This window comes from Mobula hypostoma, chromosome 13, assembly GCF_963921235.1.
Source record: "Mobula hypostoma chromosome 13, sMobHyp1.1, whole genome shotgun sequence".
Lineage (NCBI taxonomy): Eukaryota > Metazoa > Chordata > Chondrichthyes > Myliobatiformes > Myliobatidae > Mobula > Mobula hypostoma.
Genome location: NC_086109.1, coordinates 74,659,086 through 74,682,958, shown reverse-complemented (window position 1 = coordinate 74,682,958; position 23,873 = coordinate 74,659,086). Strand labels below are relative to the sequence as shown.

At 40.8% G+C, this 23,873-nt stretch overlaps 1 protein-coding gene across 3 annotated transcripts in view; it reads left to right on the top strand.

Annotated features, from left to right (window-relative positions):
* atp8b4 (ATPase phospholipid transporting 8B4) overlaps positions 1-23,873 on the top strand; it is a 314,904-nt gene that overhangs the window by 211,276 nt on the left and 79,755 nt on the right. For all 3 annotated transcript variants that reach the window (XM_063065952.1, XM_063065951.1, XM_063065953.1), the window contains exons 8-10: positions 6,190-6,262; positions 11,760-11,830; positions 19,283-19,365. In XM_063065952.1, coding sequence (XP_062922022.1) covers positions 6,190-6,262; positions 11,760-11,830; positions 19,283-19,365 — 227 coding nt within the window. The remainder of the gene's footprint in view (positions 1-6,189; positions 6,263-11,759; positions 11,831-19,282; positions 19,366-23,873) is intronic.

Here is a 23,873-nt window from a genome sequence, read left to right as displayed (position 1 = left end):
GCAAGTGAGGTTTGCGAGGAAGCTGCAGAAGCCCACACAGTGTAGGGAGAACAGGAATACTCCAAGTATTGCGTACAGATAGTGCAGGGAGGGGGAGTGTGCTCAGGATCCGGGTCACTGGAGCTGTACGGCAGCAGATACACCTCCTGCATCATTGTGCTAGAGTAGAGCATGGCATTTTCATCTTGAAAGCCGCCTCTCATCATTGGCATGGAGTACTGTGGCAGTGCATCACATGAAAGGAAATGTGCGAATAGTGTTTGAGCATCCTAGTCCATTTCCACCTCGGTAAAGTTAAACCGGGCAGAACTTTTGCTGGTTTGGCAGTGCTGCAGCGTTCCTCCACAAATGAATACAAGCCAGTTATTGATGCAATTAAAATAAATGTCCCCTGGTTTGTTTTAGAGTTCAGGACCAAAAAATATGATTTGGAGTGAACCACAAGGATCTTCATCCAGCTTTGTTTGAAAAAACAATGAGATAATTTTTTCGCATTCATGCTGATCTCTGAGCAAAAATATTTACTTAATTGAAACCATGGGACTAGTACATTATGTGGTTTACTACAGAAACTAAGGCTGTGTTTGAGAATACAAATAGAGAAATTTTGGTGATAAAATTTGTGTGCAAGAAGTAAGTTTTCTTGCATCCACTTACTCAATCACCATAAGATCAGGAAAACTCATTAATGCAAAAATGTGCTGAATGGATTCTCTGAAATTTAGTTGCTGTATGCTGCCTAAACCTTCCATGAAACAATCTTCATGTGAGCCATGATTATTCCGCTTTCATCATTTTTAATTGTTTAACTCAACAGTTGCCTCCATGAAAGAATAATACTTAGTAGTTAAATTACACACAAAAGTTACAGAGCTGTAAAATTATTCACACAACTCCTAAAAGAATACAGTGCTCATCAGCCTGTCTAGATTTCTCCAAACCCTGCACACACTACCCCTTCACTGCAGTATCCTTTCATTCAATGGAAATTCATCTCAGAATCTGGAGAAGTGTTACTTGCAGTGTGCGTGTCTCCTGAACGCTGGCTACAATGTAGTGCTTCATGCTGAGAATTGTGGCATCACCAGTAGTGAATGCTGTGTGGAAATTGGCAATGTCAGTTCCAGCATTGCATTACACAGCGGGAACTTGTTGGCACTCTTCTTTAACTCTCACACTTGTTGTTCTTGCTCCCCGTTTTTTGTGAACTTCACAAAGAGCATTGCTTTCATACAAAGCAAAAATGTTGCAGAATAATTTCTGAGTCAGGAGTTGACTCAATTACCATTCTTGCCAACATTGATCTGAATGATGCAGGCTTGCCCTTGCACCAATACGTTTCAATCCAATAAATCTTGAGAGTATTAAAGGCCTATCAAATAAAAAAGAGCTGCATTTGATAAAAAATCTGAACTGGAACTGCAAATGATTTAAATTGTACAACCTGGTATTCCTTGAATTCCTCAACAGCTGGTGGATCTGTTGTGTGTTAATAGCAATTGCATTTTTTGGCGTGGTCTGATGATCTAGGAAGTTCTTTGGCCATTGCTGGGAAGACAGGAAGTAAGAACATACTTAGTCCTTTATCAGAAACTAAAGTACGTGAGATCATCTGTCATGTTAGATTCAAAAATATCTTTGTACACTGTGTGAACAGTTATTTCCGTACATCCATTGACCTTCTGAACCAGTGTGGATAACTTCATTGGCCTCAATGCTGAATTGACTCTGAAACCTTTAGATTCACTTTCAAGGGGAGCTCCACAATTCAGTATTAGTTATTTATTTGCTCAAGTTGCCATCTTTTGCACATTGGTTGTTTGTTAGTCTTTGTTATTAGTAATTTTTCATGAATTCTATTGTATTTATTTACCACAATGCCTGCAAAAAATGAATTTCAAGGTGGTATATAGTGAAATATATGTAGTTTGATAATGAATTTACTTTGGATAAGTCTTGACTGATCTAAGCGCCAGGCCAGATTGAAAAGGTCAGGGTGTTGGGGCTGGAAGCAAGGGACGGGCCAGTGTTCGGCTCGCTGATTGTCAAGATTTATTCATCTCTGTGCTGAATTGAGGCTAGGGCTACAACTAACGGACTCCTAGATTGGCTGTGACTTGCTTCATGGCTGTGAATTCATTTTCATGAAGTTTAGTTCTGAATATTATTTGCTTATTTTTTATTGCTTGCAAAATTTGTACTTTTTTTTGCACATCGGGTGTTTGACGGTCTTTTTTAACTGGTTCAATTGGGTTTCTTTGTTTTGTGGCTGCCTGTAAGGAGACGAATCTCAAGGTTGTATATCATTTACATACTTTGATAATAAATGTACTTTGACCTTTGAAAAGAAATCCAATTTCTGGAAGAATCTGAGCTTATCATACATCTGAACTTGACTGTCCACTTTAGTGTATGGTAATATTTAATTTATTAGAAAGCTATTTCCATAGCTCTATATGAATTTAAAAGCATATTTTGTTTAATAATTTTATTTTTCTTTGGGTAACTGATACTATGTATTATAAGGTTGGACAAGAATGGCCAGCAGTTATTTAATATTTGCAGTTATCCTCACCAGCAGGTTTAAATACAGTAAAGGATTTGTCCAATATAATCCCAAGATAATATTACTTCATAATATGGAAGAAGAAACTGTTAATACCTTTCATCAGAATTGGGTACAGAGGGAAAAATAAACAAGTTAGTTTGAGGTATCAGATACATTTCAAAGAGATAATTCCCTTTGTGATTCTCTGGTCCTTTTCATTCCCAAACTACAGTCCTTTTTTATACTCTTTCCTATGCAAACAATCACAGGAGGTGCAACACACATCCTTTCATGCTTGCCTTCCCTTCATTGAGTTTTTTCACATGAAGCAGTGATTGGCTTGCATTCCTTCCAACATAATCTGTTGCATTTGACGTTACTGTACAGACTGTGTGATCACTTTGTGGAGCACTTGCGATCAGTCTTTAGGAGTGACCCTGAGCTTCAGTTGTCTGTCATTTTAATTCACTGTTCAATTCCCTTTCTGTCTGTGCCCTCTTGCATTGTCACAATGAGGCCTAAGATTAATTTAAGGAACAACACCCCATCCTCCATCTTCAGGAATTGATATCAAATTCTCCAACTTTGACTCACTATTTTTCCTGTTTGTATGAAAACTACCTAAGATGTGGCCTTCTATATATTGGTGAGACCCGACGCAGACTGGGAGACCATTTCGCTGAACGTCTATGCTCCGTCCGCCAGAGAAAGCAGGATCTCCCAGTGGCCACACATTTTAATTCCACATCCCATTCCCATTCTGATATGTCTATCCACTGCCTCCTCTACTGTCAAGATGAAGCCACACTCAGGTTGGAGGAACAACACTTTATATTCTGTCTGGGTAGCCTCCAATCTGATGGCATGAACATTGACTTCTCTAACTTCCATTAATGCCTCACCTCCCCCTCCTCCCCCTCGTACCCCATCCGTTATTTATTTATTATATATATATTTATTCTTCTTCTCTCTTTCCTTTCTCTCCCTCTGTCCCTCTCACTATACTCCTTGCCCATCCTCTGGGCTTCCCCCCTCCCCCTTTTCTTTCTCCCTGGGCTTCCTGTCCCATGATCCTCTCATATCCCTTTTGCCAAGCAACTGTCCAGCTCTTGGCTCCATCCCTCCCCCTCCTGTCTTCTCCTATCATTTTGGATCTCCCCCTCCCCCTCCCACTTTCAAATCTCTTACTAGCTCTTTTTTCAGTTAGTCCTGACGAAGGGTCTCGGCCCGAAATGTCAACTGTACCTCTTCCTAGAGATGCTGCCTGGCCTGCTGCGTTCACCAGCAACTTTTATGTGTGTTGTTTGAAATTCCAGCATCTGCAGATTTCCTCCTGTTTGCGTACTTCCACCTGTCATTATTTTTGGGTCAGCTTTTCTTTTTGTCTAGTTTTGCCAACAGGAATGGCTTATAGCTTTACCACTGGCAACATACGAGGGGTGATTGATAAGTTCGTGGCCTAAGGTAGAAGGAGTCAATTTTAGAAAACCTAGCACATTTATTTTTCCTACATTTACACACTTAGTCCAGCGGTCGTGGAGCATACGGATCCCTTCTTTGTAGAAGTCAGCATCTTGGACCTCCAGGAAGTGGTCCACAGCCGGGGTAATTGATAAGTTCGTGGCCTAAGGTAGAAGGAGATGAGTTATTAATTTCAAACTGTCTGCATTTTCACTCTTGTTACATGAACTGCATGTGCATGTAACAAGAACTATATAACTCATCTCCTTCTATCAAGATCAAGACACTCTCGTTACATGCACATGCAGTTCAACTCTTTGAGTGATAATGCAGAAAGTTTGAAGTTAATAACTCATCTCCTTGTACCTTAGGCCACGAACTTATCAATCACCCCTGCTGTGAACCACTTTTACAAAGAAGGGATCCGTATGCTCCATGACCACTGGACTAAGTGTGTACATGTAGGAGGGGACTATGTTGAAAAATAAATGTGCTAGGTTTTCTAAAATTGACTCCTTCTACCTTAGGCCATGAACTTATCAATCATCCCTTGTATTGCACAAACAAAGAAACTGAATCTGATCTTAACTGGCACATTAAGTCATCTGGTCTCGCCTTACCTGAGATCTTCCCTCTTTTCCACCCATTCTTTTTCCACCTCTACAAACTTGTTTTCATTCATCCAGTTCTGATCAAACGTGAAACATTGACAGTTTCTATTCCCCCAGATGCTGCACGACCTGCTGAGTTTTGGTCCAGTACACTTTGGTCTTTTTTTTTCCATTTTATTGCAATTTCATTGTTTATTACAATTTTTGGTAATATTAATACTAACACAACCAGTATAAACTGCTTATTCCCTTCTTTGTTATTTCTGTATCTCACTAAACTATTTATTAATTGGAATGCAGTAAAGTTCAAAGTAAATTTTATTATCAAAGTACATTTATGTCACCATATAAAACCCTGAGATTTATTTTCCTGTGGGCATACTCAGCAAACCTATAGAACAATAACAGGATCAATGAAGGATCAACCAGAGTGCAGGAGACAGCAAACTGTGCAACTGGAAAATATAAATAAATAGCAATAAATAATGAGAGCATGAGATAATGAGATAAAGAGTCCTTAAAGTGCAAACATTGTTTGTGGGAACATTTCAATGATGGGGTAAGTGAATGTAATTATCCCCTTTTATTCAAGAGCCTGATGGTTGAGGGTAAAAACTGTTCCTGAACCTGGAGGTGTGAGTCCTGAGGCTCTTGTGCCTTCTACCTGATGGCAGCAGTGAGAAGAGAGGATGGCCTGGGTGGTGGGGATCTCTGATGATGGGTGCTGCTTTCCTACAACAGTGCTGCCTGTAGGTATGTTCTGTGGTTAGGGGGGCTTTACCAGGATGTACTGGGCCAAATCCACTACCTTTTGTAGGATTTTCTGTTCAAGGACATTGGTGTTCCCATAGCAGGCCATGATGCAGCCAGTCAATACAGTCTCCACTATACATCTATAGAAGTTTGTCAAAGTTTTAGCTAAGCTTTAGATTTAGGAAAGAAAAGTGGGAACATTAAAGGAATTTAAAGCTTGCAGTTGTTCTATGCTTTTCAGAGACAATCTTGATTCTAGAATCAGTAGTACATGAATGTATTTCACAACACATGCCGATGATAATATACCTGATTCTGATTCTATTTGGATGTAGTTGGTATTCAATATTCATACAATTCTGCATGATCAGATAATATGCTTTGATTTGTAAGTCTGCAATATATGCATTATTGTTGAATCTATGAACCATGGAAAGTAGGGAGCACAAGAAAGGGTGCATACAAGATAGACATTTTCCTCTATCCAGATGAAACATTGACCATTCATTTCTCGCCATCATTGCTACCAGACCCAGATTCCTCCAGATTCCCGTTGCTCCAGCTTCCAGCATTTGCAATCTTGTCTCTCCTGTCAGATATTTGTCTTTGTTCACCAGTCCAAAAGAATTTTCCGCAATTGAACAAATCTCCTCAGCGACAGTGCAGGGCAACTGAACTGAACGTTGGGGGGTGAGCACAGCCAGTAGCCATTACCTAAGCATGTACTCCGTGCTGACATTGCTGAAGTGACTGTACCATCCAGGAGCAAAGTAATAAGTGATGGGTAAAATTGTATTTATCCTTTGTATTTGACAGGCTGCAGATTGAGAAATGGATGAATGTTCGAGTTGGAGATGTAATCAAACTGGAAAACAATCAGTTTGTGGCGGTAAGTAATCACTGAAAACTTAATGATTTTTATACTTGTTCTGAACTTGTGGACAATACTGGCAGGATAAGCAGGTAAGCTTGTCCTACTTTAAAAGGGAAGGAGTTCTTGGAGATCCTGGGATGGATGCTCAGTCATCAAAACTCCTCCTCTCAGCCTCAAAGGTGTAGTCCAAAGGAAAGAGAATCAATATGTTTGGCACCAGATTGGCTGCAGAAGCAGCCGGTAGGATGTTCAGTAATGTCCCGCTGTCTGAGGGGCTCCACTCCGGATTTTCTGTCTGGGTTTACTCCTGTAGCCTTCATCTCTCCCGAGGCTGCCCAAAAGCAGTGGGGCTACTTACTCATAGCTGGGGACCTGGTTCACGAGCACCAGAGCGTGTCCACACACCGATGGGCCTGCATGCTGTGTGTGCAGGGTCCAGACCTCCTCCCCGTTCTTTGTGGTTCAGCCTGAGTCCAAAAGGAGCTCTGTTTCCATGTGTTGCCAGCAAGGAGGCACTACATGAGGCTTGCAGTTGGAGAGGCTATGTACTGGCAGGTAGAGACTGGCGCATTCAGCTTTGCAAGACTGTAGCCAGTCGTAGATTCCTTTCGTTTACTTGGGACATTATGCCACTGAACTGGGGCAGGGCATTGTTGCCAAACAGTTTCTAATCAGCGTCAGTTGCATGCATTTGTGTGGCTGTTAGGCACTACACCATTCTTTGAACAAACAGATTTTAAATAGTGTCAGTTGTGTGTGCTTGTGTTCAAAAAGCAGTGGATTTTTTTCGCTGAAAGTTGGCAAGAAATAAGCAGTAAGAAGATACAGAGCTGTTCTTCTTGCTGCAGCTTCAAGCATTCAGGCTTGGAGATGACAGAAATGGCAGTGAGTGAAAATAAAACAATTTCACTATTTCAATAAGTTACAATCTATGGAGAATTGAAGGTGTTGACAATCGTCTTGAATGTTGCCATGGAAATGAAGAATTGGAGGATGCAATTGTCGATGGCATTGTATGAAAGCAGTGCATTATCTGCATTAGGTGACTCCACTGATTTTGTTCCTTTACGGTGTATTTATATTTATTTATGAAGTTTCCATGAAACTTTGGCTAATTGGTTAAATAAATAAATAAATAAATAAATATTCCAGTTATTTTGGACACATCGTGACTAGTACATTTTGGCCCAGTTAAGCAGCTGGTATTTTTAAAAAACTGAGTAACAAATTATGTATTTAAAAGAAATATCGAACAGATTAGAGCACTACCAATAGTACTACAGTACTATAACATTGTGTATTAGTTCCTAATAGTTACAAATTCATCCAGTGTACTTAATAAACAAAATCAGCATGTGCACCTAGTGCAGATAATGGACTGCCTTCATACAGTGCTATCAGTGTTTTCATCATCCAAATCTTCATATACTTTTCATTCAAGGTGATTATCGATATCTTCAAATTCTTGGTAGTCCCCAAGGTGTTGAATTAGTGAAATGATTTCATTTTCACTTCTGGCAATTTTTAGCATCTCCAAGCCCAAATGCTTGAAACTGCAGCGAGTGAAACATTTCAGAATTACCTTACTGCTTATTTCTCACTAACTATCAGTGAAACAAACTCAACTGGTGCTATTTACAAACTGTTCACTCTAAGCACGGTGTAGCATCTAGTGGCCACGCAAGCGTGCGTGACTGATGCTTATTAGAACCTATGGCATATCTCCTGCCCCAAATAAGCAGCATAGTATCCCAGAGAAACAAAGGAAATCCTAGCAATTTTCTCAATCTGTATTTTTGTTCCTTAAGATCTGTTCCAAATAAAAAGCTTCTCCAATTAACCAGAAAACGTGCGCGTGCGTGTGTGTATTTCATTTTTTCCAGCCTGACCACATAGAAATTAAATAATAATTCAGCTGTGCCTCTTTTTTATTTAATAAATCTGTGATTTTATACAATATTTAACTAAATTCATTTCAATTTGATATTGAATTCTTGAAGCAATATGCTTACATATGTCTGAAGCAGTTTCTGTTGGGAATGGTACAGTGACTTTTTGAGGCTGTACTGAGGGTATATTAAGGATGGTTTCTTCGTGTGCATGGAAAATGTGATGTATCATTGCTGAAGATAATTGTTAAAATAATGGGCATTTTTCAGACGAAATCCAAAATTGGTAAACGTGTCATAGCTTTCTGAAGTTCCTCTTGGAACATAAGGCCACTTTCGGACTGGCCCATTTAGCTTCAGTGTTCTGAAAGGGACTCCTCAGTTTGAAAGAGCTCCACTTTAAATCTTGAAGTATTGCAATAAGTTGAAATAGTCCCATCATTATAAGACAGTAGACCAACATATTCACCATATAGGGCCTCTGTACCTAAATTATAAGTGCAATACCAGCTTCTTCTCGCTCTCTGTCATAGATATTGTTTTTATTTTTAAAAAGGCATTTCTTTTATTCTCCGGTTGAGCAAACGTATGACAGTCACTCTCATGGGAGTCCTTATGAGTTTCAACTCCAAGCATGATTCTATTCCAACTATCTTATTTCTCTCCCCAGTGTACCAAAATCAAATAGATAATGCAAGGTAATTATTTTAGTATTACATCCTGGTCGGTCTCCACACTCTCTCTAATTGTGTTTCTTGCCCCTTGGCTTTTTTCCCCCTGCATCCAGGCATTATAGCCTTCACTCTGATTCTCTCTTCCTTGCCATCGCCATGCAATGTAGAATTCCAAAAACTTGTTAGCCTTACCCTCATTCCAACGCGTTCCATACCTCCTCTCACTTCTACCATGTCAGGTGTGCCAATGGATCTGAACCTTACAACAACTTTCTTTTCCCACTTTGAAATACAAGAACCTAGCTACTAAATAAATTACAAAAATAAATGTCTTGATGAATAAAATACAGACTAAGAGCCTCAGTAAAGCAATTTAAATACTACGATGCATTTATTTATTTATTGAGATACAGGATGGAATAGGCCCTTCGAGCCGCACTACCCAGCAACCCCGATTTGATCCTAGCCGAAACGTGGGACAATCTACAATGACCAATTATCCTACTAACAGGTATATCTTTGGACCGTGGGTGGAAACTGGTGCACCCTGGAAACCCACGTGGTCACATGGAGAACGTGCAAACTTCTCACAGACAGCAGTGGAAATTGAACGTGGGTTGCTGGTACTGTGAAGTGTTGTACTAGCCACTACGCTACCTTGCTGCCCCATTGGATGCAGAAATATACTTTTGAAGTTCTTAATATAGTATTTGCTTTATTATTGTCACATGTACCAAGTAACAGTGAAATGCATGCCATCCATACAGATCATTTCAAGACGTAAGTACATCAAGGTAGTATAAAGGGAAAAATAATAATAGAATGCAGAACATATTGTTACAGTTACAGAGAAAGAGCAGCACAAGTAGAGAATAAGGTACAAAGGCTAAGACAAGGTAAATTGTAAGATCAAGTGTTTGTCTTTCTCATACAAAAGGTCCATTAAGAGTCTTATAAAAGCCTGAGCAAAGCTTACTTTGAACCTCACAGTGTGTTTTCAAGCTTTCGTTTCTTTTGCTAATGGAAGGGTGAGAAGGGAGAATGACCAGGGTGGGACGGGCCTTTGATTATGTTGGCTGCTTTCTTGAAGGGAAGGTTGGTTTTTGTGATGGGCTGAGCTGTGTCCACAACTCTGCAATTTCATGTGGTCTTGAGCAGGAAAAAATGCTAAACCAGGCTGTGTTACAACTGGATAACATGTTTTCATTGGTGTATCTTTAAAACTTGTTGAAGGTCGAAGGCTAGAGCTCCTTAGCCCTCTGAAGAAGTAAGGGTGCTGGTCTTCTTTCTTGCCCCTGGTATCTACGTCGTTGAAACAGGTCATGCTCCTGGTGATCATTACACCTAAAAGCTTATAGTTCTCAACCATCTCAAACTCTGGGCTACTGATACATGGAAGGATATAAGCTCTGCCCTACATCCTGAAGGAAAAGCTTGTTGTCTTGACACCATGCCACTATCTCTCCATATTGCTTTTGAGATGCAGCCCACTGTGGAGGTGTCATCTACGAACACAGACGAAGTTAGAGTAAACTCTAACCACACAGAGAGTACAGGGAGTTAAGGGGATGAGGATACAACCGTGTAGGACACCAGTGTTTGGGGTAACCATGGTGAATGTTTTTCTACCTATCCTTACTGATTGCTGTTTTATGATATTGAAAGTGGAGCTGCAGTCAAAGTTCTAAGTAAATTTATTATCGAAGTACATACATGGCACCATACAGAACCCTGAGATTAATTTTCCTGCAGGCATACTCAATAAATCCAATAACCATAATTGAATCAATGAAAGAGCACACCAGCAGGGTGAACCACCAGTGTGTAAAAGACATCAAACTGTGCAAATACAAAAAGAAAGAAAAAAAAGGAATAATAAATAAATACATAAATAAGCAATAAATATCAAGAACATGATATGAAGAGTCCTTGAAAATGAGTCCATAGGTTGTGGGAACATTTCAATGATGAGGCAAATGAGGTTGAGTGAAGTTATCCCTCTGGTTCAGGAGCCTGATGATTGAGGGTAACTGTTCTTGAACCTGGTGGTGTGAGTCCTGAGGTTCCTGTACTATCTTCCTAATGGCAGTAATGAATCGGAGTCTGTGTCAGTATCTTTGTTATCCATATGTTCCTGAAGGCCAGGGAAATGGTGTCCACCATGGACTTGTTTTTAGTGGTAGGCGAATTGCCGTGGGTCGAAGCTTTCTGGGAGGCTAGAGTTGATGTGTGCCATGAAGAGCCTATCAAAGTACTTCGTGATTTCAAAAGCTTAACTCTTTTTGGAATATTTTTAATGTTATCCTCTTTTGATTGGGTAGATAGAAGGAAAGCTGAGAAATCTAAATCTAGGGGACATAGGTAGGGGGTAAGAGATTTCGAAGGGACCAAAGAAAAACTTTTTCACCAAGATAATAGTTGGAATTAATGTTGGAATTAGGTACTGTCCCAAGCACCAGGAAGTATCCAGGTGAGCACTTGCTAACTAAGTGTACTTAACCTTCGATAAGTACTTGATTGTCCTGCTGGTCCATTTCTCTGCTTCATGATTCTATGAACTGTGCCTCACTTGTTTCCATGGACACAGGCTTCACTGGAGCTCTCACTTTGAGTGCAATCCTTGAAATTCTCCATTGGTCATTAATGCAAACGACATATTTCACTGTATGTTTTGATGTACATGTGATATGTAAATAAATCTGAATCTGAAATGTTGCAAACTCACAGTTCCATACAATAAACGGGAGTAAATCTATGCTTTCAAATGGCAGGAACTCTGCTAGCAATCTTTAAAACATTTTTAGCACTCAGTCCCAGGGATCCATTGCCAATTTTTAAATATGGGCCTATAATCGTAGCTGAGTACTTAGGACGCTAATCGATTGTGTATTATGAAATTTGATAACAATTGATTTTAGTTTTATTTTGTCCTGTCACATTTGATTTCAGGCGGATATCCTGTTGCTCTCAAGTAGCGAACCTCATGGACTCAGTTATGTCGAGACGGCTGAGCTTGATGGGTAAGATTCCAGAAAGAATTTCTGTCGTACCATTCATGACAGCCAATTAATTATTTTAAAATGAAGTCAGTGCTGTGATGTGCTGTGACAGCACTGTGCAAAAGTCTTGGGCACATACATATGTATGGCTAGGGTGCTTTTGCACAGTAATGTAGTAATCCTATATATTGCACTGTACTGTCGCCGCAAACAAAAATCTGGTGTCTCAGGGCTGGCTGTGTCTGCACATGCGCCACCCCCTGCCCTCTGGTACTCCTTCTCTGTCACCTGTCTCACACCCTTCCTACGGCGTTCCGCCCTCGCATTTCCCAACTTCCTTTGCTCTCGCCGGATTTTCAAGACTTTTGCGCAGGACTGTAAAGAAATGCGGCATCTGACGTGTGTGCATGGCAAGCTACCACAAGCAACGTGGGTAACATTGTTTTAAGGATGACACCGATCAGGATTTGCGGCGGAATTATCCTTGCATTCAAAATAATGGCATGGGTTATTTTAAGTAGACAGGACCCAACTGAACATCACAGGTCAAAAGCAACCTCTTCAATGATGTGCAGTACTGTGCAGAGGGAACAGCCTAATTTTTTTGTGTTCAACAGAAGTGGCTGAATGGGATCCAAAAATATAGACAGTGGAATCTTGGGACTTGAACCCACAAATTTCTGACATGGAGATGAGAATGCTATCAACTGATCCACAACTGATTCATATCACATTTCAAGAGGATTAAGAAATGCTTCAAGGATCTCCTCAGAACTTACTTAAAAAATGATACCCTACATCAACCATTGGAAGTCTGTCCCATGGTTGGTCAAGATGGAGATGGAATATCCAGGAATGAACTGAGAGTCCCAGGTCTCTACAATGGTAGCACATAGACACCTTAAGCAAATACTAGAAGAATTGCAGAATCTCCCAGACCACCTGTTGTCCAGAGCAACTCGCAGGCATTTTCTGTTCATTTCTGGGAGATTCAAAAGATCCCTTTTGTGCCCCAATAAAACCACTTGAGGACCCATAAAGCTGAAGTAGAAATGGCATCTTCAAACCCAAGGAACTGGTGAGAGCAGACACGAGAGAGGGGCTCCCTGCAATCCCTTGGATTCCGCTTTCTGACTGATGGAGTAGTAAATTGAAGTGAACATTTTAAGTGTAGTTAACAAGCAAGTAAATGGCTAGTGGAATCAACGTAATGTTATCAATTTTGGTAACAGCATGATTTTATATTTTTATTCCTCTTCAGCAGTAAATTCGAGTGGTAAAGTTAATTCTCTCACAGCCCATATCAATGCTTGCTTTAACTCCTATGATATCTCAGTGCATGTTAGTGGTGTGGACAGAGCCGATGGTAGTGATTTCTACCAGTGTATCAATGTACTGTTAAACTGCTTTCAGTGAAGGTGCTTACAAATCTGCTGCACCATTTTCACAGAAAAGACTCTCTCCAGGCCCTTGATATCTTCCCTTCTTGCTATGTTGTTGGTATTGTCTAGGTCACAGCATTGATGTGGCCACCGATTTGACCAGCCTTTTGAAGACGCAGTCAAGTGAAATCAGATCTGATTGTCTTGTTCCTTGTCTTATATATGTTTATATATGCTTGTGTAAGGTAACAAACCCTCTTGTCCCAATGAGCCCGTGCCACCCAATTACTCTCATCCGACCAATTAACCTATTAACCTGTAAGTCTTTGGAATGTGGGAGGAAACTGAAGCACCCGGAGAAAACCCATGTGGTCACGGGAAGAATGAACAAATTCCTTACAGACGGTGCCGGAACTAAACCCGGTTTGCCAGAACTGCAATAGCATTACGCTAACTGCTGCACTACTATGCCTCAATTGAACAACAGAAGTGCCATAAGCTCCTAATCATTAATGTGATATTCCTGGTGCCTTTGTTCTGGAAGAACAGTAGAATTAAAAGGTGGCCTTTGCTCTCTCTGCTACTCATGCGCAGGCCCAGTCTACTATCTGCTCTCCGTTTTCTCTGATTCCCTTAGTATTCAAGAATCCCAGCCCTGAAGTTACTCAACAACTGAACATGCACAGCCTCACAAGGCTAAAACTTATACTTGCCTCAGTCCCAATTGGCTGGTCCCCACTGATTCTAGACTCCGCACCTGCAGGAAACAACCTCTCTGCATCTGTCCTGGCATTTCCTTTCCGAATCTTCAATGACTGAATGAGATGATCTGTCAATCTTCCAAATTCCAAAATGCTCATAGGCTGCATCCCAAGTCACTTCTGTGAATGAAACGAATCAGCAATTCTGTCATCCATCCATGCAAAGAGCACATTTATCCCTCCATCACTCCACACCATATGTCATATTCCTGAAAAAAAAATCTGCCTCTCTAAAAGATTGGATCAAGTGTTAATTTCACAAACTGGAAAAATATTGGCCAAAGGTACCTGAAAGATCTGCTTCAATTCAAGAGTTAAAGGTAGAACTATCACCTCTCAGCCCGATGGTGGTGAGCTCATGTCCCCAGTTGGGAAAACTTGAGAATAAAATCTGACACATTCTGAGTGAGTATATGTTGTCAGTGGAGCGATGTTGAACAAAAGACTCAGCTGCTGTCCCATACAGATACAAGAGATTTCAAGGAGCAGTCAAACTCCCCCAGAGTCCCCAAGTTTTACTCCTCTGCTAAATTCATATTGTCTGACTACTGTGTAGGCCAGATGTGTACAGTCCAAGGCTTCAGGAATACTTTATTGGTTGTAGAACATCCTAAGGCTGTGAAAGGCATGAATATTCTCCATTATCCCTTATCATGTTTTCTTCAATGAAGAACTGAGAAAAATTGCAGGGAAGACTTTGAGAAAAATTGCAGGGAAGACTTTAATCGAGATGAAGGGGTGACTCATCATATATTATCTACTGAATGCATAATGAGCAGTAAACACTGTGCCAATGCGCTTTATAAATCATTATATTATGAGTTACAAATAGGAGCTGATGCTCAGGACTTCTAGTCAGGAACCATCAATTTTTCCAGGCTAACTGTAATCTGTGTACAAAATAGGAACATAAAGATAGTAGAAATATCATTTCCCTTCCCTGTCTGAGAATCTAATTTTAAACAGAAACAAAAATATTCTGCTGTATATTAACATTTGTGGTGAGAGGCTAGAGGTGTTTTTTCTGGTCTTGACCGTACCTTTGTAATAAATATAATGAAGTAAAATATACCTTGTTCTGTGACTTGATGACTGTTTCTATTTCTGGATTAATTATCCCACCTGCATCCCACAAGATATAGCAAAATACTTCAAAAATGTAGTTCAAAATAACTGAGTGAGTAGTTGTTTCAAGTGATTTGAGCCATGCTGAATTACTTACACATTCACTCCCGTTCTGTAGAACTCCTTAACCTGAACCGCATACTAGTCTTTTTTCTCCTCTATCTCCTGTTCCCAGCTGCCTGCATTGTAAATAAGTTCAATCAATAAAATCGTCACTGTGAAACTGATTGATAATGAACTGCCTTGGCAAAGATCCCCAAACAACAGTCAGCAGTTGCAAGGATAATGATTAGATTTGCTGATTATGAAACATATCTTTCCTACACTTGTTTCTCTTTTCTCCTGCACTTCTGCTTTAGTCAGCAGTACATTATCATTGTCAGTTTTATACCTCTTTTATTGCACCTCTTGACATGAACAGCTGATTACTCTAACAGCTAGCCTCGACAGTTGTTAAATGTGAATGACTATTAGATATAGGAGCAGGATTTGGCCATTTGACTCATCGAGTCTGCTCCGCCATTTCATCATGGCTGATCCAATTTTCCTCTCAGGAATGCTGTAGTTGGTCTTACACACAGTAACCTGCCAGCCAACCTTTCCAATTTTCTTTAATATTTGGTTGCTATGGGTGAAATCAAACGCTGAAGCAGAAACATGAGGAGAATTTGCATTGGCAGGGCTTTTACCGTGCGCTCAAGACCTCCCAAAACCCCTCTTATCCAATAAAAGAATTTTCAAGTATGGATACTCTTAAACTGTAGATTACAAAGAATGAAGCAAGTTTGCACTTAATCTCCCGCAAACACCAAAACAACAACAGTCCTGAAGAAGGGTCTCAGTCCGAAACATCGACAGATTATTCATTTCCGTCGGTGCTGCCTGACCTGCTGAGTTCCTCCAGTATTTTGTGTGTGTGTGTGTGTGTGTGTGTGTTGCTCTGGATTTCCAGCATCTGCAGTTTTTCTCATGTTTCTATCTGAATGATTGTTGCTTTGGATTTCCAGCATCTTCAGATTTTTCTCATGTTTCTAACTGAATGATCTTTACTTAAGTGATGATTGTTGGGATAAATAAAGTCAGTGGAAGTCAGTACATGTGAGAGAGTTCTTCTACTCATCAGTTGCAGTCAATGCATCTTTTCCATTCCAATGAACTGTAAGTTGAGGGATAAGCTCCCATACCACCAGTTCAGGAAGAATTATTACCCTTCAGCCATCAGGTTCCTGAACCAGTATGGACATACGCACACACATAATACTGAGCTGATTACTGAACACAACCTTTGGGCTCATTTTCAAGGACTCTGCAGCTCACATTTTTGCTATTATTTATTTATCCTTTACTGTTACTTGTTCCTTGTCTGTATGTGTGCAATTTGTCAGTCTTTGCCTGCAGTTTTTCATTTATTCTATTCCTTCAACTGTGAATGTCTGCAAGAAAATGAATTTCAAGGTAGTATCTGGTGACATACATACTTTGATAATAAATTTGCTTTCAACTTTGAAGTGCTGCTTCTAAAAATGCCCAACACTAAGACTGGAATGTGGCGTGTGGCCAAGTGTTTAGGGCGTTGGACTACCGATCTGAAGGTCGTGGGTTCGAGCCTTGGCCGGGGCAGCGTGTGTGTTCTTGAGCAAGGCACTTAACCACACAGTGCTCCAGTCTACCCGGCTGAAAATGGGTTTCAGCCAAAATGCTGGGAGTAACCTTGCGATAGACTGGCGTCCTATCCGGTGGGAGGGTGTCTCGTACTCTCAGTCGCTTCTCGCCACGGAAACAGGCATAAGCACCGGCCTGATGGGTCACAAGGCTTGTGACAGACTGCAAAAATCTAAGACTGGAAGAGCTGGTTGCTGTTTTGAATAGAAATCTCTGGTGTGGGTCTTAAACCTACAGCCTCCCGTGGCTACGAGACTGCTACTAACTAAGCCACAGCTGAGACCAGAGTCAATTAGACTACTAGTTGATCTCTAAAAAGCTATAAGGTTATTAGAACTGATCCATTTTGAGGTATGCTCTTTATTGTGTTAAACATTGATTTTGCAAGTTGGATTATAGAAGAGCTTTCTACAGAATTGTGGAGCTTGGAATTTTCTTGAGATAATTGTAAGCTTTTAAGATGCTTTCTGCTAAAATAAAGATATTACTAGCAGTTCTGTTAAGTGTCTTTTGAGATCATGCCACAAATTTGGTGTAATTTTCTTCAAATAGGTATTCAATTTTTTATGGATATTAATGACAGCTTACTTGGTCAGCTACAGAATTTATTCAATGCTTTGAAGACTGAAAAGATTGAATGTGTCTTTATATGGATGTGAAAGGCACAGAGTAATGTCTTGGATCCTGTAATCCTCAATATGGAATAGTTTTTTGATATGAATTCTCTGCAGTGTTCTTTCTTAATTTTTTTAGATAAATTTGTTCTCTCCAAGTGTAACTTTAACCCTCCCCCTGTCTCCACCTTCCACAAAGTTGCTCCCTCCATGATTCCCTTCTCCATTCGTCCTTCCCACTAATCTCTGTCCAGGCAATTATCCCTGCAATCAGCCAAAGTGTTGCACCTACCCATTCACCTCCTCCCTCACCTGCATTCAGGGCCCCAAACAGTCCCTCCAGGTCAGGCAACACTTCACCTGTGAATCTGCTGGGGTAGTCCATTCTGTCGGTGCTCCCTGTGCAGCCTCCTGTACATGGGTGAGACGCGTGTAAATTGGGCCACTCTGCTTCGTTGAGCACCTCATCACCATCTGCCACAAGTGCGGCTTCCGGATGGCCAAACGTTTTACTGTAATTCCAATTTCCATTCCCATGTTGGTCCATGGCTCCTCTTGTGCCACGAAGAGGTCACCCTCAGGGTGGAGGAGCAACATCTTATCTTCCTTCTAGGTATCCTCCAACCTGATGGCATAAATATCAATTTATCCTTCTTTTAAACAAAAATCCCTCTTCTTCTATTCTCCACTCTGGCCTCTTACCTCTTTTCACCTGCTATCACCTCCCCCTCCTCCTTCCCTTTCTCCTAGGGTCCACTCTCCTCTCCTGTCAGATTCCTTCATCCTTAGCCCTTGAACTTTCCTACTCACCTGGCTTTACCTACTGTGACAAGAATACACATAGATTATGATGTAGCTGTCCTGTGCTGGCACCAGTGGAATCAGCAGTTGGTCTGCCACCTGTCTTCAGGAGAGAGAGAGATAAGGAAAACAATGGAGCAGCATTTGGAGATGTGTAATGAAGGGGAAGGAGAGCTGTCAAGAGCGGCTCCCCCTTTGAACCCTGAACTGTTTGAAGTGATGGACAGGCAATACCCCAGCAGGGGAATAAAAAGGGACAGGTTCGCTAAGGCGACACACACACGACACCTGAGGTAACAAGACCCTGGAAGCGGTGTGTCTCTCACAAGTCGGTGGGAAGTACCGGGCCATAAACGCACAGGGTGGAAAGGCACAATCGGCGGGAACCTGGTGTGTGTCCACCCTTGCCTGGGTGCCAGGTTCAGCGCAGGGAAATGATCGTATCTGGAAACGGAGGGGTCATGGTCGGTGACCTCAGATGACATCACAAAGGACTCGCCCGAAAGCTGACTGCGAAGGTCTGTCTGGAAGCCTTGAATATTCATTCGTTTTTGCTCTCTCTCTCTCTCCTTCCTCCACACTGTCCATCTCCCACGGCAGCGATTACTGTGAACTGAACTGAACTAAATTGAACTGAACCTTGCGTCACTTTGAAACTGGTCATTTACCCCTAGACAACGATAGAGCTTGATTGATCCTGTTATCTGAATTCTGTGTACATGTATGTTTATCATTGCTGAACTGTTGCATTCATTATCCTTTTGATTAGAGTACTGTGTTGCTTGTTTCTTTAATAAAACTTTCTTAGTTCTAGTAATCCAGACTCCAATTGAGTGATCCATTTCAGCCGGTTTGGCAACCCAGTTACGGGGTACGTAACACTATCACCTTCTAGCTATTCTCCTTCCTCCCCCCTCACCTTTTTAATTTGGCTTCTTCCGCCTTCCTTTCTGGACCTGAAGAAGGGTCTTGGCCCAAAACGTTGGCTGTTTGTTCATTTCCATGGATGCTGCCTGATCTGCTGAGTTCCTCCAGCAATTTGTGTGTGTTACGATGTTCAATTCTTTCGATTCATCCCTGCTTCGATTTTGTCCAAGTTTACTAGTTTTTGTTTACTTCTTCCAACAGGGAAACCAACTTAAAAGTTCGACAGGCGCCTTCAATAACATCAGTACTTGGTGCAGATATGAGTCAATTGGCAGAATTTGATGGTGAGCCTGACATATTATTTTAACACTCATTATACATAAAACAAACCCTGCCGGGAAATATACACTGTGGGAGTTGGGCTATAAAACCTTGTTTACAAATTCCATCCAGTGAAGTAACTCCAAAGAATAATGGTGGATCAGGACCAGAAATCACATTAAAGCAATCGGTTTCATTGCACAAAGAATGAGCAGTATTTTTCTTGGTCCCGCATTCATATCACAGTCTTTACCATGTTTATACTTGCCCTATCGCACTGCCATTAATTCATCTCTGACGTCATCATATTCCCACAGAAGATAAGAATGTGTGGGATTTGAAATGATGTGAGGTGCCTCGTAACAAAATGACTGTAAATGAGCTGGGAAGATTGAGTCATGTACTGATTTCATCCATTGCAAGGGCTTAAATGTACAACTTAGCTATCTTACTTTGTGAGTTCAGTTCTCAGATCCAGCAGTGGCACGAGTGTATTGCACATTCCTCAATAAGTAGAATCCTGCCATGATAGCTGGGCCTTTATTGTTTATGTAATACATCTGTTGAGTTTTATTCAAATGTTCATTTATTATCAAAGTTACCTCTCTGAGATTCTTCTTCTCCAGATAGCCACGAAACCCCAAGAAAAGAGAACAGCAACGTGACCATCAACTCCCAAACCCCACTCCACCACATGAATGTAACAAGAACATTGACCCCCAAATCCCCATCCCCTGCACGAGAATGAACGGGCGAAAATATAAGAAAAACTATATGACTGAAAGAAAGTCCATAGTCCAATTCCATATTCATACTCGTATCCATAAACACAGAAAAACCTTGGTATCATCCTCTGGGCACAGTGATAGGTCACACAGGCTCCCCTCTCTGGCAGCAGAGCGATCCCACCAGCAATCAGAAGGCAGGCAGCCGGTGCTCACTTTGCGCATTTGCCTTGATGTTTCAATCTCCCTCATTGCTTGAATCGGCGAATAATGTTGAATGATGGAGTTGAACATCATTAGTGAATAGTCTTATAAATATAAAGCAAATCTGTGCTGTCCATGTTCGTGATGAATCATTAGACAACTCAATTGATGAAACGTAATGTCAATGCATCATTAACCTTAGGTTGTGTCAGTAGATTTTAACATGCTTAGTGCCTTCCCAGAGCAATATACTTGGAACCTCACCTTTTTGCTCAACCCCACCCCTCTGTCCCAAAACCCCAGCCCTGTATTTCACCAGAAAATTGAAAATAAGAATGTAAGAAAGAATGGCAGTGGGTTGGACAAGTCCTTATGCCATTTTCAGATTTTAGGTAGATCAGGTCTGCCTTCCTACATTAACTTCACTTTCCCACTGCTCTTATCTCCATTTAGTGTAATTCAATTGTTAGCTGTGAAGCTATTGATCAGTATTGAATGCCTCTGTGAAGCAGTCAGTTTGTTCAAAGCTGAGGGAAGCAAAGTAATACACCTCGAATTTGTTCCGTTTCTTTACAAAGCATTAGCTTTGCGTCTTCAGATCTCTACATCCAATGTCCCATGTCCCCTTGTCACCTCCCTGCACTGGCATACTGCCTGTTGCTGGTAGGGTTGTCAGAGATTGATCTCCAGTCATGAGAAAAATGGTATAATGCCATTCTCGAGTAGGATAGGTTGCTGGAACTATCTCCTGTGAATGTTATGTTAGCAATCTTACTTACCTCTTTATAAGCTCTGAAATCATTGAAAGATCAGGAAAGTTTTAAAGTATGCACAGAATCTTCCAAAAATAGGCTAGAGTTTTTTGTTGCCATGGGATTACTGAGCTGAGTTTAAAGGCTTCTGGTCTTTTGCTGCTAATGAGTAAATCAACTTACCTACAAAATAAGTTTTAGAACACTTTAGTTGTAATTTTCTCCTTCCTGCATATTGCTTATCAGGAAGCTTTTAAGGTCGCATAACAATTGAGGTCTCTTAGCTGAGGAAATATTTAGGCCACTTGGGTGTGAAATACAGTAGTATATTGATTTTGTAGCTGGTGCATCAGCAGGGGAGATGCCTGCTGTTCTGTTTATAACACTTATTGGAACAATTGAATTCCAGTGAGTTTTGGAAGCAGGAGAAAGAAAAGGACCCAACTAAAGTATGCATAACTTCCCTTGGGATCTCTAATCTTGTTACAGCTGTCTTAAACATTTTTTGGATTAAAGGCTCATTTCCCAGAATAGTGAGTTTAAACTGAGTTGGACAAAATCCATGGTACAGCTACTCACCAGATGATGCATTGAGAACCCACCGATGGGTAGTGGCCAAGTGTGCCTTTTCCAGACTTTAACACAATATCTTCTGTTTTTATAATTACCAAATAGGATTCCTGTTTCGGAGCAATTTTCTTTGACCCGATATGACACGTTAAAGGTTCAAAGCAGCTAATTGTCTGAGTTGGACTACTGCTCTCAAATAAAAAGGAAGCTAATTCACAGAGCAAACTCAAATTGAGTCCTTGCACTGTTAGGCATCTTAAACAGGGCAACATGTCTTTTTCATCAGAAGTAGCACTCAGGCAGACTAACCTAGCTGTCCCATCTCTTCTCTGGCTGAGGCCTACTGCACCATTAACTCTAGTATGGTCTCCCGTACAACTGCTAACAAGGCCTCAGACAGCTCAGCTTTTGAGATTAGAAAGGATCCTGTGTTTCCAGAGCAGTGATACTGAAAGTAGTGAGAATCATTTACAATGTAGCTTTTCAAATGTTGGTCAAGTGGCTGAATTTCAGTCAAGTCTTTCCCTGGAGGCCATTCAGCCCACCGATTCCAGCATTCAATCATGGATGACTTTTATTTCAACTATATTCTTCCACCTCGCCCTGTAACTCTTAACCCCTGGGGTGCAATCTTTAAGGGATAAAGTGTATTTTGCAGCTTCAGATAGCTGTAGCTATTTTTAGCTAGCTGTAGATTTACCTATTTTTATTTTGCATCAGTTATTTAATGATTTGAAACTAGGAACAGTACAGGTGAAAGTGCTGATTTACAGTTTGTGCCAAGAATTAATTGTAAGCTGCCCCCTCCTGCGGAGCTCCCAATGAAAATTCTCCTGTGGCCTATCAAGCTGCTCACGCTCCAGTACCTTGACTCTGACCTCCAGTGGGTTAACAGAGAGTTTCAGCGATACTTGAATCTCATACTGATGTGACACCCTGTTCTGCATGAGTGGCATGAACCAATCACAGGCCCCGCTTGCACAAATGAACTTGGTAGAAATGATGTCAAAGCATGTCCTATGAGAATAGCAGAGTAAGTACGCAATTATGTTTTGCAGGTGGGCTTTTGATTAAATTCCTTTCTGTGATGCAAAAAATTCATTGAGCTATGCAAAAGAAATTCAAAGAGCACTGTATTAAAATGCAGTGCCCCATTTTTTTCTCATGCTTTTGATCAATATGCAGAATTATCACAGAACCCGAGAAGGCCCTTTGGCCTGACGATTCTAGCTGTGGAATTATTTTCTGCTTTGTGCAGATTGGTCTATGTTCTGCTGATTATTTTACAAACAGTGAATACTGACTGACACCATTGAACATGAGGGCCCATGGGGTGTGGAATCCAATTAGGTGTTTGTCAATCAAGAGTTATATTACCCAATAAATGTATCAGATTACTATAAAGTTGATTACCTAATAAGAAGACCAAGTATGTGGAAACTAAGGATTCTTTTCTATTTCCGAGTCAGTTCCACTTAAAGTTACTAGATCCAATTTATCAAAAGCAGGGACAAAACTTTGGAAGCAAGAAGTGGTGCAGGAGAGATGAACAGATTTCGACTGGACAGATTTAACAAGAAGAATAGACAACATGAAGACATTTGGCTTTCATCTCCAAAATCAGATCATATTCTGTAATCGTTAAAGGTCAACTGATTTAGCAGCATTTCAAGCACAATGCTGGTTTGATTCAACATGTCAGCATTGTTGATGGAATAAGAATCTTACTTCAATTTGCTCATTAACAGGAGAAGACAATAACTGCTCTTCCACAAGTAGCTCACATTATGCAATTTAAAAGTAGAAATCAATTGATTTTTTTGTTTCATGGATGTTCACACTAATTTTCAGCATTGCTGAGAATGTTGTTGAATGGGCCATGGAGTCATAGTAAACTACAGCAGAGAAACAGGCTTTTCAGCCCATCTAGTCTGTGCTGAACCATTTAAACTGCCTGCACATGGACCATAGCTCTCCGTACCCTTCCTGTCCTTGTACCTATCCAAATTCTCTTAAAAATTGAAATCAAAATCACATCCCCCCAGTTTGTTCCACACTCACACCACTTTATGAGTGAAGTTTACCCTCATGTTCCCCTTAAACATTTCACCTGTCACCCTTAACCCATGACCTCTAGTTGTAGTCTCACCCAACCTCAGTGGAAAAAGTCTACTTGCATTTACCCTATCTATACCCCTCATAATTTTGTATACCTCTATCAAGTCTCCTTTCAATCTTCTGTGTTCCAGAGACTAAAGTTCTAATCTATTCAATTGTTCC